This window comes from Hippopotamus amphibius, chromosome 1 (genome assembly GCF_030028045.1).
Source record: "Hippopotamus amphibius kiboko isolate mHipAmp2 chromosome 1, mHipAmp2.hap2, whole genome shotgun sequence".
NCBI lineage: Eukaryota > Metazoa > Chordata > Mammalia > Artiodactyla > Hippopotamidae > Hippopotamus > Hippopotamus amphibius.
In genome coordinates this window covers 232,844,006-232,863,935 of record NC_080186.1, presented here as the reverse complement: position 1 = coordinate 232,863,935, position 19,930 = coordinate 232,844,006, and the positions used below count along the sequence as shown (strand labels likewise).

The 19,930-nt window shown below is 48.9% G+C and overlaps 1 protein-coding gene across 1 annotated transcript in view; it reads left to right on the top strand.

The window, feature by feature from the left end:
* IL31RA (interleukin 31 receptor A) overlaps window positions 1–11,064 on the top strand; it is a 56,478-nt gene extending 45,414 nt beyond the window's left edge. The window contains 8 exon segments of the mRNA XM_057720641.1: window positions 1,475–1,657; window positions 2,673–2,774; window positions 3,777–3,923; window positions 5,689–5,829; window positions 7,535–7,628; window positions 8,807–8,888; window positions 10,541–10,952; window positions 10,955–11,064. Coding sequence (XP_057576624.1) covers window positions 1,475–1,657; window positions 2,673–2,774; window positions 3,777–3,923; window positions 5,689–5,829; window positions 7,535–7,628; window positions 8,807–8,888; window positions 10,541–10,952; window positions 10,955–11,064 — 1,271 coding nt within the window.
* Window positions 11,065–19,930: the final 8,866 nt, after the last annotated feature.

Genomic DNA, 19,930 nt, shown 5'->3' with positions numbered 1-19,930 from the left:
AGCAAGGCCAAGGAAGGGGAGGAAGAAGAGGCTGATCCAAAGGTGCGGGTTGATTGTCCTAGATCTTCCCAACAAAGCACTGGGTGACTTCAAACAACAGAAACTCATTGCCTCACTGTTCTGCAGGCTAAAAGTCTGAAAACAAAGTGTTGGCAGGGCCATGCTGCTTCAAAAGCTTCTAAGGGAGGATCCTTCCTTACTTATTCCAACTTCTAGAAACCTCAGGCTTTCCTTGGCTTAGAGTAGCATGATTCCAATCTCTGACTCATCTTTTTCATGACCAGCTTCCTGTGTGTCTCTGTCTCTGCATCCAGTTTCCACTTTGAAGGAGACCAGTCATATTGGGTTAAGGGCCCCCATCTTATTTTAACTCCTTACACCTGATTTCCAAATAAGGTTGCATTCTGTGGTACTGAGATATCTTTCTGGGGGGACACAATTCAACCCATAATAGGTGTCCTCTGAATTGACAGTCCTGGGGAGGGTGGTTCTGAAGTGTAAGTTACATCTCAAAGTTATCTCAACCAGGCAGCGTATAAAAGCAGTGAGAAGGCATCTGTGGGGATGAGGGAACACGCATGTTATCTGCTCCAGGAGGCTGGGTAAGCTTCCAAATGCTCCAGTGATGACTTTCAAGCTGACTGGAACAGCGACTAAGGATGCTTAGAGGCTATGAGCAGGGGAGGGCAGGGAGGAGAAAGCACGAGCCCTAGGGCTTAGGTGGGGTTGATCGCCTGGCTCTGCACTCCTTGCCCCTACTCCAGCTTCACATTTCCCCCATGCCTCGGTTGTCCTTCCTCAGAGCTGCCCTTTCAGGTGGACAAACTCTCTGGCCTTACTTCCAGACCAGAAGCTGGAGTCTGTCACAGAGGCCCAGTCTGGGGAAAGGACCCACCACTTGTGGCCTTCAGGAACTGCGGCTCCTAAATACATGCACAGCTCGCTGGGGCTTGTTGCATAGAAACAGTGGAATTCAGTACCCCCAGCCCCTACATCAAATCTCTACATTTGCCTAGGCTTCCAGCTTCAAGAGGCACTTGGGTTATTTTGAGGGACTCCATTTCCTCTTCTGCCCTCATGCAGGACTATTTTTGATGTGCCTTTAAACATACGTCCTACAGACTCCAATTGTGTAGGCCCAGGTATGTTGTGGGTGGAGAGGAGTAGGTGAGGGGAGAGCCACACACTGTGATCCTCTGAGGCCCATTCCTTCATGCCCTCCTTCTAGTAAGATTCTGTGCTGGAAACAGGTAAATTTGGGGAAGATAACAAAAGATGAAGAAGGCGTTTCATCAAATGTTGAGGGTAAGGAAAGGGATACGATAAACGCAGTGAAAATAGCATCACAGGGGAAGGCTGCGGCGAGGATCCAGAACCTTCTGGACACTTTGGGCAGAAAATGGATGTTAACGTGGCTGGTGCCTTTGGAGGACGAGTTGGGTGTTGCAAAGCAGTCTTTTTCCTCTCCTTTCAGCATTTCGGTGCATCGAGGTCATGCAGACCTGCCTCACTCACGACCAGTTGGTGGTGGAGTGGCAAAGCTCTGCTTGGGAGGTGGATACGTGGATGGTCGAGTGGGTCCCGGATTTGGACTCAGAGCCCTCGACCATTTCCTGGGAATCTGTGTCTCAGACCAGGAACTGGACCATCCAGCAAGGTAGCCGGTACAGACCCACACATTCCCTCTGTGTGGGATTCAGTTTCATTTTCATCAGTTTTGAAATCATTAACTTTGGCTTCAAAGCTGTAAATGTGAGTAATAGAATTTGACAAGCTAGGGCAAGCTTGATGAAGTGTACTTCTTGGCATTTCCCAGCAATGCTGGAATCGGAAGCCATGGGTACCAGGCCAGGCAGCTGGCATGTTTCCAGGTGGAAAAACCATCTTGACACCCACCATCAGAGAGCTTTTCCCAGATATCTTGATCATGTGGGTAAGAGCGGAGTTTGCATCCCATCTGTCCTACCCAGGGCACCTCCTTCGGTTGATTGCCTGTTTAAGATCTAGGCCTCTTCCCCAGGTGACTGATACAGGGAATAGCCTTCTTTTCAAGAAAGTCCCCACTCCGTGGAAGACACATAAGTGAGGCTTCACTCTCCCAATCCTGTCCGTCTAACCATTTCTTAACACTTAACAGCATCCATATGAAGAGTTATGCTTATGTAGGGATGCAGACAGAAGAGCTAGAATTTATGGTACCTGGGTTCTCTAGGGTGACACACTGTTGAAAGAAGGATTAAGTTTATCCTGTATGCCCGCAAATCATGTAACAAAATTAGTGATGGAGGAGAGACTGGATCTCTTACTTCTCCCTTCCTGGGTGGCTCTGTCATTTTGTCAGAGTGATGCAGATTTAGTTCTAAGAAATAATTTTAAAATGTTAGAACTGGAAGAGACATTAGATACCATCCAACCTAACTTCCTTATTACCCAGATGTGAAAACTGTAGAGAAATAGAATATCTTCTGTAAGTCAAAGGCCGTAAAGTCTTAGCCTAGCATTCCTTCTTACATGCCACGCTCTGCACCTAATGCTTGTTTCTCTCTCCCCACCCCCTCTTCTCTCCCCCACTCTTTCTCTTTCTCCCTCTCTCTCCTTTCTTCTCCCTTTCTCTCCCTCCCCCCCTGTTTATCCCCCCTCCCTCCCTCCCCCACTCTCTTCTTTTCCCACAGATGAACTAAAACCTTTCTGGTGCTATAACATCTCTGTGTATCCAATGTTGCAAGACCGAGTGGGCGAGCCATACTCTATCCAGGCGTATGTCAAAGAAGATGGTGTGTATGGCCAAGGTTCTATAGGGGAGAAGAAACACTGGGGCCTGCGCAGCACTTACACAAGAAACACTGGGGTCTGCGCAGCACTTACACAAGGCAGAGCAGGCCTGTCGCTGGTTCCCGGCTGCTGCACTGCCCGTCTGTGCTGCGCCTTTAGCTGGCAGTGAGCTGTGTGTATTTCACGCAGCTGTGGTCGTGGTATGGAGTCACTGCATTTTTTTTTGGCCACGCTGCGTGGCCTGTGGGATCTTAGTTCCCTGACCAGGGATCGAACCCGTGCCCCCTTCATTGGAAACGCAGAGCCTCAACCACCGGACCTCCAGGGAAGTCCCTGGATTCACTGACTTTTAAAGCTGCGGTAGACATAAGAGATCATCAAGTCCAAGCCCCTCATGTCACAAATGGAAAACTGAGGCTCAGAGAGGTGAACTCACTTGCCCAAAGTCACAAAGCAACTTAGTGCAAACAGCGCTGTAAGCAGAAACAACATTTAGCTAAGACCGAGTTAGGGACCCTGAGAGTTATCGGTAGTTTGGAGATGCTAAAAAATGATTTGTAATTGTGTGGTGATAAGCAAGGGTTTTACTGGCAAACCATTCAGTCTTTATTTTTACTTTTTGGAAGGTTTTATTTTATTTTTTTTCCAGATCCAACCTTAGGAATTATATCCTGTCACTCAAAGACAGCCCATGGAGGCATACCTTTCAATTTTTGGTAGCAGCTCTTACAGGTATGGATGAAAGAGCTGGATGCCACATTAGAGTGAGAGGTCTCCCAGGAAGTACTTCATCTCTGGGCTTGGACACTGCTCCTCTTCCCACTCGAGGTGGATGATCCCAGACAGCAGTTTCTCAGACAAGCTGACTCATCAGTTCCCTACTGTGCCCCCGCCTCCCACCCCCAGCACTGATTGCAGTATGAGGACTGGCCAGAGACTTTGTGGGGGAAGGATCTGCTGGGGTGTGATTCAGTGTTTATTACTTATCTCCCTGTCCTGTAAAGTTCCATCAGCAGGCCCCATAACAAAGGCGGAGAACATTGGTGTGGATACAGTCACAATTACATGGAAGGAGATTCCCAAGAGTAAGAGAAATGGTTTCATCAACAACTACACCATATTTTACAAAGCAGAAGATGGAAAGGAATTCTGTAAGTGAGCTTATATCCAAGTTGAAAGAACCCCAAGCCCCAGACAGAGGCTGTGGATAGACCTGCTCTAGGGGTGGCTCCCATGGCTGGTGCCTTGCCACCTTGCAGGAATCACTTTGCTTCTTTGAGCTTCTTTGAAAACGGGGCCAAGGGGGTATCCACCTCTGGAGTGTTTTAGAGTCAAATAAGAGTGAAATGACTGTATCTGAGAGTCCTATAGGAACCAGAGGAATTGATATAAACTGTGCCCATCAGGCCATGAACAGGTGGGCTTCCTGACCTTTATTCCAGAGTAGGGCATACCTGGATTAAAGGCTGGAGGTGGACAGACCCAGTTTGGCTCTTACGTCAGTGCAGGACTCTTCACCGTGACTCCTACTGTCCACCGCCTTTTTCTTGCATCTACAATGTTGCCTGACATCCTAAATTCTGGGCTAGGCTTGGATTTCTGTTTAGGTTAATTTTGTTGTTGTTGTTATGGTAAAATACATATAACATAAAATTTACCACTTTAAACATTTGAAAGTGTACAATTTAGTGGCGTTAAGTACATCCATAACATTGTGCAACCATTACCACTACCTATTTCCACCCCAAATAGAAACCCTGTACCCATTAATCAGTTTCTTCCTTACCCTTGTCCCGTAGTCCCTGGCAGCCACCAAACTGCTTTCTGTTTCTATGGATTTACCTATTCTGGATATTTCGTATAGACGGAATCATACAATATGTGGCCTTTTTTGCCTGGCTTCTTTCACTTAGCATCATGTGTTCAGTTCATCCACGTATTAGCATCTCACTCCTTTTTATAGCTAAATAATACTCTATTCTAAGGATAAACATTTTGTTTGTCCATTCATCAGTTGCTGGGACACTTGGGTTGCTCTCATCTTTTAGCCACTGTGATTAATACTGCTGTGAGCATTAGTGTACAACTACCTGTTCGAATCTCTGCTTTTAATTCTTTGGGGTGTATGCTAGGGGTAGAATTGCTGGGCAATTCTAGTTTAACTTATTTAGAAACCACCAAACTCTCTTCCACAGCAGCTACACCAGTTTACATTTCCACCAGAGATACATGAGAGTTCTAATTTCTCCACATCCTTACCAACACTGGTTATTTTTCATTTCTAAAAAAATTGTGGCTATCCTAGTGGGTGTAAAGTGCTATTTCAATGTGGCTTTGATTTGTCCTTTCTTAATAAGTAATGATGTAGAGCATCTTTGTATGTGCTCTTTGGCCATTTGTGTGTCTTCTTTCTTTTCAATCTCTTTGCCATTTTTAAATTGGGTTGTTTGTCTTTCAGTTGTTGAGTTGTTAGAGGTTTTGTTTTTTTTTAACATATTCTGGATACGAATTCCTTATCAAATATATGATTTGCAAATATTTTTCCCATTCTGTGAGTTGTTTTTTCACTCATTTGATAGTGTCTTTTGATACACAAAAACTTTTAATTTTGGTGAAGTCCAGTTTAATCTTTTTGCTGCTTGTGTGTTTTCGTGTCATATTTAAGAAACCATTGCTAACTCAAGGCCATATATATTTACCCTATGTTTTCTAAGTGTTGTATAGATTTAACTTATATATTTAGGTCTTTCATCCATCTTGATAGGCTAATTTTAATCAGAACATGGATAGAGAGATGGGGGTATGAAATGGCCAAGCTTGGAAGCCCTGGTTCCAATGCCCTTATTTCAGTGGCACTAAAGCACAAGTTTCACTTGGGTTTGGCTGTGGTGTTTGACTTCTATATTTTTCCTTTAGCCAAGACAGTCAACTCCAGCATCCTGCAGTATGAACTGGAGTCCCTGGAAAGAAAGACCTCTTACACTGTTGAGGTCATGGCCAGCACCAGTGCTGGGGGAGTTAATGGCACCAGGATAAACTTCAAGACATTGTCAATTAGTGAGTACTCCTTCAGAGGAAAGCCAAATGAAAGGGGGAGGTGGGAAGAACCATCTGCTCTCTGACTCACTGGCCGTCCTGGACAGCGTATGAGTGAGGAGGGATAGCAGGAAAACTGAGAGTTGAATTTGGAAAGATAGGTCATTTTACATCTTCCTTATGGGTAGCCCCAAATCTTCTTCGGGAGGAAGGATCAAGTTGATGCCAACTTCACTGTCACTGCAAACCAGCTCCTACCTCAAGGCTGTCCCCAAGTTTACAACCACCAGTCCCTGTGTGTCAAACAAGGGAAAACCGTGGTTGACCAAGTACATTGGCCCACTTAACCTCATCACTGGTGGAGTTTTCTGAGTAAAAAAGTGTGTAATATGTTCTACTAATCAGCTTTTATATTAAAAGATGAGAGCAAGAAAAATTTAATAAATACAACAATAATGTAAAATATAATGGGATTCATATGATGATTATGGGGACAATATTTAAGAAGGGAAGAAGATGGGCTGAGGAGGGAGAAGAAGAAGAAGGAAGGAGAATGGGAGAAACAGAAACAGGTTAATTTTTCAACATCTTTGAATGACAGAGATTTGATTTTAAGGATATACTAACACTTTTTTAAAAAAGGGAACCTTAAAAGTGAAGGAACATTGCAAAACTTGCAGTAAAAGCTATAAATAGTCTTAAGTATGCTCGAAAGTCTTTTGTTCATCACATTTCCAAAAGAGTACAAATAATTTATCATTCTAGAAAATGTTAGTATAGCATGTGTTTTTACATAGAAAACATGCTCTGTTTTTATTGGCTAACATTGTCTTTGGGGAGTTCTTTTTGATACTGCTCTTTAAAATCTTTTAAAATCATGTGATGCTTTCACAACACTAGGTGCAAATTGCACTCTCTGATGGAATCTTCTCTAGGGGTCACATTGCAGGCAAGAACCTGCCTTGGAGCCTAGGAGTTTCATACTCTTGGTTCTTATAGTTCTCCCTGCTTCTATCTTTGATCCTCTACCATCTGTTTTCCACAGAGCAGCCAGAGTTTAAAATCCTAGACCCCCTGCTTAAAACACACCAATGGCTTCTGTGCCATGGCTTCCAGGACCCTTCCTCAACTGTCCCTTCCTGACCTCACCTGCCACCACTTCGCACGTGTGTTCCCATGTGCGCTCCTGCATCCGCTCTCCCTTCTGCCTGGAGCGCTTTCCCCAGCGTGAACTTGGCTGCTTCCTTCTCGTCATTCACACGAGCTTACATTTCACTCCTCCGAGGAGAATTCCTTCGCCACCCTATCCACAGGTGCTAACCCCCTCCCACTTTACCCTACTCTCTATCGCTCAGTTTTATCTGAAATAATCTTGCATTATTTATCGTCTGAATTCTTGTACCAGAATGTAAGCTCCATGCGAGTAAGGATCTTGTGTTTCTTGCGTCTTGCTGTTTATTTTATTACCCGGGATAGTATTTGGCATGTTGTAAGCGCTCAAAAAAGGTTCACTCAATGAATGAAGTTGGAGGATAAACCCAGGGAACACACTTTCTGTCAGTATTACTCAAGGAGAAGAGAAATTGAATGCCTTTGAATTACATTGAAGGAAAACTGATAAGGAATGTGTTGCTGAAGCCACTGGAAGAAAACACTAATCTTTGATTGTTGTCAAGAAAGTAAGGGGCTCGACCTGCTACTGACGTTTGTTCTCCTTTTCCCAAAGGTGTCTTTGAGATTTTCCTTATAACTTCTCTGGTTGGAGGGGGCCTTCTTATTCTCATCATCCTGACGGTGGCATGTGGTCTCAAAGAACCCAAGTGAGTTTGCAGAGAACAGTGTGGGCCCTCCAGCTCAGGGGTGGAGAAGGCTGGAAGGCACCACGGGTGGAAGGGGCACTTTGCTACAGGGGGCCGTCCATTCATTTGCTGATTTGATACATACTTATTGAACTTATTGTATGCCTTGCACTGTGGCACGCCAGAATTCTAACCAAATAAGAGGACTTTCACCCCCAGAGCCCCACGCACCTGGCCTAGGACTCTTTGAAGCCAGGGAAGTGCCAGCTTCCCACAAGCTTCCTCTGCTGTGTGCAGCATCTGAGACTAGAGTTGGGGGCAAGACCCCCTCTCTGTGTGTCTAGAGGGGACCCCTGGCAGCAGCAAGGGGCCTCAAGGTCGCCAGCTTCTCTCCCAGGCAGAGCAGGGAGCAGGATACCCATGGAGTTAGAGCACTGCCCGGTGTAGGCGCAGCACAGATGCGTCCTTGCTTCTGGTGCAGCGTCGGAGGGCTGGCTGGGGGCCATCTGTCCCGCCTGCTCTGGCCACTGTATGGAAGGAAGCTTGCCTTCAGGGTCTTGCGCTTTCTCTCTCCAGAGAGCGTCATTCTACCCTGAAGGTCAAGGGCTCCCTCCTGGTGACACCTGTCTCTCCAGAGGTGCAGCTGTGGGCCTCCTCTGCCCAGCAGCTGTGCTTAGTTATGGTCAAACTAATGGCAACCTCAGTTCCCAACTGTGGGTTGTAAGTGAGTCATCAGTACAAATTCTTGTACGTTTTGCATGTCTGACAAGCTCCCCGGTGGTGCTGATGCTGCTGGTTGGGACTATGAGAATCACTGCTCTAAAGTGTGGGTATCTTATAAGGCTTAGAGTGTTACCTTTCCTGGGGAATAAATCTCAAAGACATTGGCTCTGTGATGGTGTGACTTCTGGCATTAGGACCAGGGGGTGGAGATGCAGGGGTGGGAGAGTGGGGAAGAGTAGGAATAGCTTTGCCTAGGGAAAGGTCTCCTCCCATCGTGTCCCATAGGTGACTTGCAATTTCACCCCCAAAGTACTTTGCTTTTCCAGTTTCTGTCAGGAGGCTGTGAGCTTGCCCCTATTCAATAGGGAGTCATACAGTTCCCTGTAGTAAAGCCCTACTCTTTTGGCTTGGCCTTGCAGTACAAGTAAAATGCTCCTTGGACTTACATCCTATTTTAAAATCTTCTCTCTTTTTAGCAAATTGAAGCACCTATGTTGGCCCGATGTCCCCAACCCTGCTGAAAGCAGTATAGCCACGTGGCGTGGAGATGATTTCAAGGTAAACGCTCCTGTTTTTGTTAAGAAGATCGTTGAGCAGGTTGGTTGTGGGAGGTGGACAGGGTGATGGACTGAGGTTTGTATAGGGTTCACATAAAGAGAACTCCAGGTTAAACAGTCCCAGGGAATGGCTGGCAGGATGGGTGGAATCAGCCTTCCTGGAATGACTTTGACCTCATTCTTTGGACAAGAGGAAAGTGCTTTACCAGGCTCATAGGACCCAGTGTTTGCTGGGCATAGAACTGGTCCTATAAAGAATGCCATGGAAGAGACACTGGCCCTACCCTTAAGGACCTGACGGTCTAATTAGAAAGCAAGAGAACCCAGCTATAAGGCTGGAGACCATTTAAAAAGCCGCCAGGAGCAAGTTAATCTAGTGACCAGCTGGAGACCCTGAGGGGTGCTGATGCGCATTTCCGCCCAACGGCTGGGGCAGGCTGCGGCAAATTGTTTTTCTCAGGTTGGAGACGTTGGCCATGGGGTTTTCTAGGCAGTTATTCATAATAGAAACCTTCCTTTTCCACACATTTCTAGATTGAGAACTGTTCTGAAATTTTTAAGGTTTAATTTCTTGGTTAAGTAGAAATAAGCCCAATCAAATATAACCTTTAAGTCCTTGTTATTGAAAGACTGTTTCCAGTATTCCTTGATAAGGAATAGTTAATATTAGCCCTTGTTTCAACTCAGAATTCTTTTATTTAACACAGATATTAAAATTATTTGTATTTAATTAAATTTTGATTATTTCTATTTTCTTCTCTCTTTTATCATTCATGTGGTACCCTACTTAATTTCCTACTTATCAAAAGTTATTAAGAGAGTAGGGACTTCCCGGTTGGCTCAGTGGTTAAGAATCTGCCTGCCCAGGCAGGGGACACAGGTTCAAGCCCTAGTCCAGGAAGATCCCACATGCTGTGGAGCAACTAAGCCCGTGCGCCACAGCTAATGAGCCCACATGCAACAGCTACTGAAGCCCGCATGCCTAGAGCCCGTGCTCTGCAACAAGATAAGCCCGTGCACCGAAACAAAGAGCAGCCCCCACTTGCCGCAACTAGAGAAAGCCCACGCGCAGCAGCGAAGACCCAAGGTAGCCAATAAACAAAATAAATTTAAAAAAAGTTATTACGAGAGCAAATTAATTCATAAGCAGTATTGTCTGATGTCTAAAGTGTTTTTTGAATCATCTGTAGGTCTGGCCTCTGTGGCAACCACTTGTTCATCACTCACTATATGCCAGGCATTGAGCTAGGCGTGGGGGATACAAAGATTCCGGACACTGCCTCTGCAAGGAGGCCGCCTTTGATTTTCTGGTGATGTTGGGCAAGTCATTTGCCTTTATGATTGTGGTTTTTCCATCTGTATGAATTCTAATTCTGATGCTTCCATCTCCACTGGGATTTTATGAGCATGTGATTATGTGGAAAATAGCCTTGAGCTCTCTAGAAGAAGAAATTGTTTGAATACAGTGTGTTCTTCTCAGGGAATGGGTCACTCTTGCCAAGCTCCCATGGAAGGGCACCACGTCTGGTCTCTAAGAGGAATGTGGGGGCTGGTCCAGGGCTGGGCCTTTGGGTGTCCCAAGCCTAATAGCTTTTGGCGACATTGTATGTGGCCCCCAAATGACCATTGGGGGTGTCCCTTTCTCTTTTCCAGGATAAGCTAAATCTGAAGCAGTTTGATGACTCTGTGAACACAGAAGAAGTCAGGATTCTAAAACCATATTCTGCCCCCAGGGACCTTATTGACAAGTTGGTGGTGAATGCTGAGAATTTTCTGGAAGTGATTTCTGCAGAGGAACCTGAAAAGGGTCAGGAAAACATCTTGGGAGAGGGAAAGAATGAGTGCATGACCTCCTCATATGGGCTTTATTGTCCCGCAGTTTCAACTGAGATTCCACCTAGAAAATCCCAACACCTGTGTTCTGGAATGCCAGAGGGGATCTGCTCAGAAGCCAGAGAGCAGCTTCTCCCTGCTCCCCAAGGTGCAGGGCCAGACCATCTCTGCGAGGAAGGAGCACCAAACCCATACTTGAAAAATTCAGTGACAACCAGAGAATTTCTGGTGTCTGAAAACTTCCAGACCAAACCCAAAGAGAAGTCTACATGCTGCCGTGGCTTGAACGCGTCTCAGTGTGGATGACTCACAGAGGGAAGACTTGGCCACGAGAGCTTCCTTGACGCCTCCCTTCCTGCTTGTGCGAGAAAGCCTCGCAACGTGTTGAGCTTGGTCGGCACAGACGTGTAGCTTGCTTGAGAAAAAGGATGGTGATCAGCCTGAGCACTTTGCAGAGGAAAAGCAGTTTATTTTCTTTTGTTCAGATAACAAGCTGTCACTGAGGCCTCTGACAGATTGACCTGGAGGGACAGTGGATGCGGGAGGTGGACGTATCTGGCCTTCCTGAGGAACTGGGCCATGGGCACAGCCTGTGAGGGGGCTGTTCTCACAGCTCCAAGAGAGACTTTCCCTGTCGCCAGAAGACAGTTGTTTAGCTGCTTGGGTGCTCTGGTGGGAGGCGAGGCTCTCTCCCTCCACCTTGACCTCCCCTGCCTCCAGACTCCACCTCTGAGGTGGCCCTGACACCACTTCAGAGATTGTCTCTCTCTCAGCATAGGGGTGGGAAGTGCTGTGGCCTTCCCGATGGAGCGCCTGAAACGCCTCATCACTCTCGTTAAATCTCAAGTGTCTGCAGCAACACCCCCACCCCCGACTCTAGCCGCTGGTCCACTCCACGCCTGCGGCTAGGGATGGAGGACGAGGGAGGAGAGGCCCTCAGCAGGGCGCTGGGGAACGGCCTCTCGCCTGGCCTGGCAGGTCCGCCCCACTGTCCAGGCCACTGCCCAGCCCTGCAAACAGTTCCTGGAGGCCCTCGCTGCCCCTCTATCTTGCACCCAAGCCTGGGAAGAGAAAGGCACCGAAGACTGCAGCAGCCTTTTCCAGGGACTCTGGCCCCCACACTGTCTCAGAGCCCAGGAATGCTTACTGAACACACCCTTCAAAGGCCTCTTCCCGAAGCAGCCGAGCAGAACCTGGGGCTGCTTAGCAGCCGTGCTGCTCCAGCACCAGGACGCCTCTGCCTTCATGTGGCAAACCCCAGGGCTTGCAACCAAGTGCTGATGGCAGATACCCGGGAGCTTATGGCTGGCACTGGGTTTGCACCCTGAGCACAGTGACATCAGATGACTTGCTGATGTGTGGCTGTGACTCGCCTGGCCGCTGGGGGCGGCCACTGAGAGCCTGGTGAGATGGGGGCAGCAGGGTGCAGTGAGCTGGGCATTTGCCAGATGGAAAAGTTGACAGCATTTTTTCTGAGTGTTTGCGAAGTCAGTGCGTGTGGAGCAGGCACAGATGTCACAAGCCGCTGACTCAGGTGTGCAAAAACATCACTTTACTTTCCTAGAATTAAAAGGAACTTCGTGGCCACGCCCCTGACCTTTTGAAGTAACCACAGCCCAGTGCAGTGTTTCTGAGTTGCCTTGGGTTTGTAGCTCAGTCTCACGTGGGATTTTGTGCCCCATCCACCCTGGGACAGGCTCTGAGTGACAGGGGATACCCAGGGGAGCAGCATGACGTCTGCTCCCGAACACTGGGCAGGGACGTCCCTCCCCACCCCCGACCCCACCCCCGGCCACGTTCTCAGCCAAGTGCTGTATCCTTATCACAGGCCGGGCACAGGCAGGGGGTGTGCTCTCCCAAAGCGCTCTCCTCCTTAAATCTCAAGTATCTGCAGCGCCCCCGACCCCGCCACATTCTTCACTCCTCGTTTACAGAAGGGCAGCTACTGATAAATCAAGGACTAAGGGAGGCCCGGAGCAGGGCACTAGGGAACCCGTGTCCCGGGAGCAGAGAAGGACCAGACCAAAGGGATGCATGGGGTTCCCGGCTGTTGTGATGGGGCACTGCTAGAAGCCCACTGTCCCCCAGAGTTCCACAGGGGGCCCCTCCACCTGCCTCTGATTCATGTGCTTACAGGAGGTCCTGGCTTGTTGCCCCACAGCCCCTCCCTCCTTGCTGTGACCCTCTGCCGCCTCCAGCTGCGGGGCGGGGAGGGCCTAGGCTGAGTCCCCCAGTCTTGTTTGCCTCACAGCTGGCTGAGGCTTTTGAAACTAAAGTCCAAGAATGTGATGGCTGGGGAGAAAGGAAAGGTCACAGATGGCTTCTGTGAGTGGCTTTCAGAGATGAAGATGTTACCCTCTGTTCTCCTTCCCTTAATTATTCATTAAAGCCTGAATGAAGAGTTTGCAAATATCATACCCCTGGCCCTTCCTCTGTTTCATTTCTTCTTCCCTTTTCTCACTTTCCTTTTTCTCACTTTCCAGTCTTCTGCTTCTTTTTTTCCACCACTCCCCACAGCTTTTAGGACTTTTTAACGCTTCCCCTTTTTTTGTTTCCTTTCCTATTTCTAGTTTCTTTTCTTTTTATTCCTTTCTCCCCTTCCCATCAGCCCCCTTTTGTGGTTTCCAAATTTACTTTTGCTACCTTTGAGGGCTAGGGAAATCAGGGCCCTCTGTTTTGTTTGATCCAAGGCAGTTCATAGGAGTCAGCGTTTCCAGCCAGTAAGAGGAGCAGGTTTCCCAGGAAGCCCAGAAATGCATTCTGCAGGCCACACATTTTGCTCTCCAGAGCAGATCACAGGACATGGCCTAAAAGAAGCCAGTGGTGACCTTTCTCTCCTGGAATCAAGTCATGAGCTGTCCCCACTCCCAGGGTCCTGTGCTGCCTCTGTGACTGGAGAAGGCCATCTGTGTTTTCTCTGTTACTGCCAGAGAGACGTCGAGAGGACACAAACAGGAAAGCTTGGGTTTTCGCAAGGTCATTAAAAATGGCTAAAATTCCCGTTAGAGTTTTCTAGGGCTCTGGGAACCACGCAAACAGCTAAGTTATTGCCCTATTAATAGTCTTCCTTTTACAACAATATCAGAAAAAAAAATGTAAAGAATGGCAGAAAAGCCGATCTGGGGTTAACAGAGAGAGATGATACCTTCCTTCTTTCTCAGGCAGCTGCAGTAAAACACAGTCCACACACCCTGTTGGGCGGGGGGAGCGGTTTGGAGGCGGTCCCAGCCACCCCGACGGCTGCTCCTCCCGCGTGTGGGCAAAGCCTGTGCCGTCCGCCCCGCGCCCCGCGCCCCGCCCCCCACCCCAGCTCTCCGGGGGTCCCTAGCTACGGCCGCCACAGGCCCGCTTCAGCCAGGAGGCAGCCAGCCGGCCCTCAGGCCCAGTCTGGGCTCTGCTTTCGCAGGGCCTACGAGCCAAAGAGGAGTCTGACGTTCTCAAAGCCTAGAAAACAAAATCAAAGGACGAATGATACGTGAACATCCTGTAGAGTTCAAATTTCAGCGTCCACCGGGGAAGCTTGGTAGGAACGCAGCCACGCCAGCCTTCACGTGACACCTACGGCTGCCGTCCCCGCACAAAGACAGAGCTGAGCAGCCGTGACCGAGAACGTCTCCTGCAGAGCCCCACACGCCCACCCTCTGGCCCTTCACAGACGTCGTTTGCTGACCTACCCCGGCGTGGCCCACACACAGGGGCTTCGGAGTGCACAAAGCGTTTTAACTTGGAAATAGGGGCTAATGAAAACAAAAATCAGGCTGCGTCATTCTGGCTTTCTAACTAGGTAGCCCCGGCCCCCTTAGAAGGGCACAGGCTCTCTGGCCCCCGCGGCCCTCACAGTCCCTGTCGGCCACCGCCCATGGCTAAGCTGGAGCGTTGGTGGCTACGTGTCCCTTACTCCGGCGGTTCTTGACCTGGGTTATTTTACCTCCCATCCCCCAACTGTCAGATTTTTGGCAACCCCTGAGGATCTTTCCGGAGGGGGCTGCTGGCACCTCGCGGGTAGGAGCCAGCAGTGACGGTGGTCCCCCTGCGATGCACAGAACAGCCCCGCAACAGAGAATTAGGGGGCTCAAGGTGTGCGTAGCGCGGCGGTGAGAAGCCCTGGATGCACTCACCTCTGCCCGGGACCGCAACACCCGCCGCAGTGCTGCTCAGCCTCCACGCGTGGCTCCAGGTGTCCCTCTTTTTTTTTTTTTTTTTAACGTAAATTTTGTTTTGAACTCAACTTTACGACAACATCAACAACAGAACTCTCTTAATACCAATTACTTATATCATTCTTAATTCACTCCTGGTATGATCTGCGTGTCCCTATGCACATTGTCACCTAATTGCGAGTTCTATGTTGATTTGATTGTAGTCTCCCTTTACTGTCACTTATTATTTCCTGTCTAAAATTCCAGGCATGAACATAGTTCACAGTGGCCATGCAGAACCCCTCGGTGAACCTGCATGTTGTGGTTTGCTAAGGATTTTTTTCAACGTCCTCCTTGTATAGAGAGACACTTCCGTGAACATGGTTGCACATGATTTTCTCTTCCCACCTCTGCCCTCCCTCCTTGGGGCTGTTTCCAGAGGTAGCACTGCTGGGTCAGAGTTCTGTGGTTACTGCATGACTGTGCCCCCCAAAAGCTACACTGATTTGCAATATCACCAGACATGTCTGAGGTGTCCTTTGTCCTTTGCCACTGATAATCAGCTGTCCAGTAAATTTGTCAATTTACTGGGTGTGGTCAATGAAACCTCAGAGATGTTCGTGTTGCTTAAGTCATGATGAAGCTAAATTTTTCCATCTACATTTTACTGTCCATATGTCCACATGTTGACATTACAGAATCTTCTATTTCTAAGCTCCCAGGGCCACTGAGAGACCAGCTGAGCTGCTAGAAATGAGAGGCATTCAGCAGGACTTTAGAACAGTTGATGGACTTTGTCCTTTGGCTGACTATTTAAAAATATGTGGGTTTTGTAGGGTATTTTAAAAGAAATTTCATGCTGATGTATTTTGTTAAGTGTTTTATGTAAAATTAATTAGTGACAAGGCCTATTTATAATCAAAGTATGTGGCGTTACCGGGTCCTGTGCTCTTGTTGGGTGGAGGTTCCCGAGTGGAGCAGGACAAAGATCATTAGCAGGCCTTGTTGCTTCTGCAGCTTTTACTGGACGCTGGGGTCAGCAGGGGGAGAGTTTGCTCAGCCCCAGGCCACATTTGCGAAAGCCTGGAGGCCGCCCCTGCCCTTAGCACTGAGCTCCTGCTGGGCCGTCCTGTAGGGATGCCCATCCCCTTGCTGCTGAGAAAGGTGTGAGAGAGGCAGGGGAGTGACTCCTTCAGGAGCGCACACAGCCCGCGGGCAGCGAGCCGCCGGGGAGCCGCTCAAAGGACTCTAGGTGCCTGTGCTGCCAGTTCCCTTTACAGGAACGGAATTTTCTGTCCGCCCAACTTCACTGTATGTGTAGGACAAAATGCCAGGAAGGTATCCCGAGGCCCGGACTTTGAGATAGAAATCAAGATGTGCAAACCAGAGTGATGATGGCAGTGAGGAAGGCTGACCGTGTGTACCAGGAGAGCTGCCTCTTTGTGGGCTGTGCATGTCGTCTTTTCCACATGTTGTTCGTATGTCGATGCAACACGTAATGCATGTGCATTGAAGTTCTGTGTCTTAAGGGGAGTATGAAAACATGGTTATTGTAATAAGAATAGCCTTTCAAATGCTTTATTGTAAGTGCATTTATGTTTTGAGCTTTCAAATAATAAAGCTGTAATTTCATTTTTATGTAATACTATACTTCCATTTCAAAGTTTTACCCACTCAGATGTTTAAAATGAGACTTAAAAAATGTACAAAACCAACCGTGTTAGACATGAGGGGTCTTGTGACTGTGGGAAACACCAGAGCTCCAAGTGACCGCCAAGGAGCCAGCCGGCCTCAGGCCCGAGCTCTCGTTGTCCTCCTATTTGATTCCTTGTGGCAACATTTCAAACTCCTTCCAGCTCCTCAAGCTCCTGCGGGGCCTCCCCTTACTGCTCTCAGCAGGTGACGTGGCCCCCACTCACAGAGGATGCGCTGCCGGCCCATCTCTCTTCTGGGAGGGTCTTGGAGGTGGAGGGGGCCCTGCTCTCGTCCATCCCTTCCTTGGCCTCTCCTGTACTTTCAACTTCTCCCTCTCCATCAATTCCTTCCCCTCAGCCTCTGAACATGCTCAGGTGATTCTGACTTAAAAGAAAAGAGGACAAAGGGTGCTCCTCAATCTTCACCTGCCTCTGCTGTCTGTGAGCCCACAGCCCGGCCTGCGCTTTAGGGTAGGAAGGGCTGCCTCCGGTGTAGTGGCTTCTCCAGGCAGCTGAAGGCTGAATTCCTCCCCTTCCCTCCCCTCCTCTTCTTTTCGTTTTTTTCTTTTTTTGGTAGTGAGAAGATCGCACTGCTAAATGTTCTAGAGGAATAGAAAGCAAGTGCTTCAGGAGCAGACAATTTTGGGACAGAGGACAAGGCACCAGAATGGCCTCTTAAATAACCATATATAAAGCGCATGTGTGCCCACTCTTGCTGGAGAAGCCCTGGAGTGGGGCGGTTTCTTCAGGGTTTGTTCTGTTCATCACGAATGTCGCCCACAGCTAATGTATATCTTGTTTTGTACCAGGCATGTGCTAAGGGCCTTCTATGCATTATCTTGCAATTCTCACTATGCTGTGAGGTACTAGTAACTCATGTGCAGAGAGGTGGGTACCATAGATAGGGTAGTACCATGATCCCGTTTGCAGACAAGGAACCTGAGCTCACAGAGGCTTCAGTGACTTGGCCAAGGTGCTGCAACCAGGGAGTGGTGGGTTGGAACCCAGACCCCTAGCTCCCCTTGTGCTACTCTGCCTCTGGTCAATAACAAGTGAGCTCCTGAGGTCAGAGAGAGTTAGAGGGGAGCAGAGACTCCAAGATGTGGAGGACCCTTGAGAATCTCTTCTTGGTTGAGCCTGGAGACCCTTCCTCTCTGTAATTGCCTGCCAGGACCCCTGAGATTGGTTTCAGATCCAGGGGTGGGTTGGGGGTGGGGGCAGGCACCATGTCCATGTTCTCAGTACAGGGAAAGACAAGACGAGAGAAGACCCAAGGGAGCCTGAGCTTCAGGATGGGCTTGGGTTGCTGCAGGAGCCAGGCAAGGTGCCACGACAGAGTGATAGACACGGTGAGTGCCCTGGGACCTCGGGCAGGGCAAAGGGAGGGCTGGTGGAAGAGGGGACTTCCCGTGACAGCGGGAACAAGGCTCTGCACATGACTTTGCCCTCCCACTAATCCCCTCTTTCCACTCCTCGCTCATCACTCTCCTGCTCTTTGTTTCTCAGGCGCCCCTTGGCCGACTTGCCCCTTGAACCTTGGCGTTCCCTGGGGTTGAGTCCCTGGTGGACAGCGCGCTCCACAAGCTCTCTGTCATCGACACCCAGGCTGCAGCTGTGTCATCCCCAAATCTCCACCTGCATCGAGCCCAGGATCCGCACGTCCAGCTGCTCCCTGGACATCTACGCTTGCAGTGAACATGTCCGAAACAAAGAATGTGTATCCACAACCTATTTACTTTACCTCTTTCTGACCTTGTTTCTCCATTCTCATACTTGGACCGTTGGAGTCATTGAAGCTCCTTCCTCCCTTGCCGCCAGCATCTAATGGGTTACCGCATCCTTATACTCTTCTCTGCAACACTTCTCTCCCCTATCAGCCCTCTCTAGTCCGTTCCCCCTAATCCCGTGCCAACTCCCTGCTTGGTCATCTTTGATCTGGATCTTTGAGCTGACAGCTCACTGGTCTTCCTTCCTGCAGCCCTACTTTCTACCCCCAAATCCATCCTGCATGTTACCTCCAGAATGATTTTATGCACAGGTCTGGTTCTGTCTCTTGCCTGCTTCCTAATTCCTGATGGAATGGTCCACAGGTAACATCCAAACTCCTTAGCATAGTGATGGGTGAGGTTTCTTTGAAAGTATTTGTTCATGTGCTACACGTTCAATGAGCTAACGGGTATTGGTTGTCTATGGCTGCTGTAACAAATTGCCACACACTTAGTGCCTTGAATAACACGAATTATTATTTTCCAGTTCTGTAGGTTAGACGTTCAACGTCATCTCACAGGGCTAAAATCGAAAATACCTTCTGGAGGCTCTAGGGGAGAATCTGTTTCTGTGCCTTTTCCGGCTTCTAGAGGCAGCCTTTTTCCCTTGGCTGGTGGCCCTCTCTTCCATCTAAAAAGCCACGCTGTTGCATCTCCCTGATGGTTCTTCTGGAGTCCTATCTGCCTCTGCTTGCAGGGACGGAGCTCAGTCTGAGGCCTGAAGCATATCATTAAGGCCCCATCCAAAGCCTCACTCTGCATCTGTTAACTTTGTCTGCTTCTTAGTGTTCCTGACCCGTGGACCAGTCTCGTCTGAGACCAGAGCCCAGTGGGAGCCAGGTGTGGACCACTCCCAGACAGAGATCCGTGCCTGCGTGTTGCCGATAACGCTGCCTGGAGTGCCTGGCCCTAGATGTGTGACCCAGAGGGCTTGCTAGCGGTCACCCCAGAATTCGACACACTGGGTCCGGCTGGACTCCTCAGGCCTCGCTCTGCAGGGACAAGCCCCTCTCCTGTGGGGCAGAGGGCTGACCAGGGCGCGTTGTCCTCCAGACGGGCTGGCTACCAGAGGAGCCCGGAGAGCAGACCTGGGGCTGCCCGCAGCTGACAGGGCCTGTGGGGGTCTAGGCTCATGAGAACCATCAGGGCAAGGCCCTGGGGAGGAGCAAGGGGAGGCAGCGCCGGATCCAAACAAACTTCCGCTCAGTTCAGAATTCCAAGTATTTACCTTGACTTTCAGGACCGGGCAGGGCTCAGCCTTCCATGGCAGCACATCCCAACTAGTGGACAACCCCCAGTGCCGGGGTCAAAACCATGATGTGATATGTGCACATCTCAGGGCTTCTTTGTTCCAGATCTTCCTTCATAGGGATCAACCCGAAGGAAGCAAAAAAGTTCTGTTTGCCCTTCCAAATAAATAACAAATATTTACTTAGAAGCTAAGTTGAACATTTTCTCTAGAGGAGTCAGCATGTATCTGTAACTCAAGCCTCTCCCAAGACATGCTTTATCAGCCAGCCTTTGTTGTTTAACAGGAAAAAAATGTGAGTTCCTGGAAAAAGCTTCTAAGGTTGTTGGATGCTGGTTTCCTGATGGTAAGATAACAGCCTC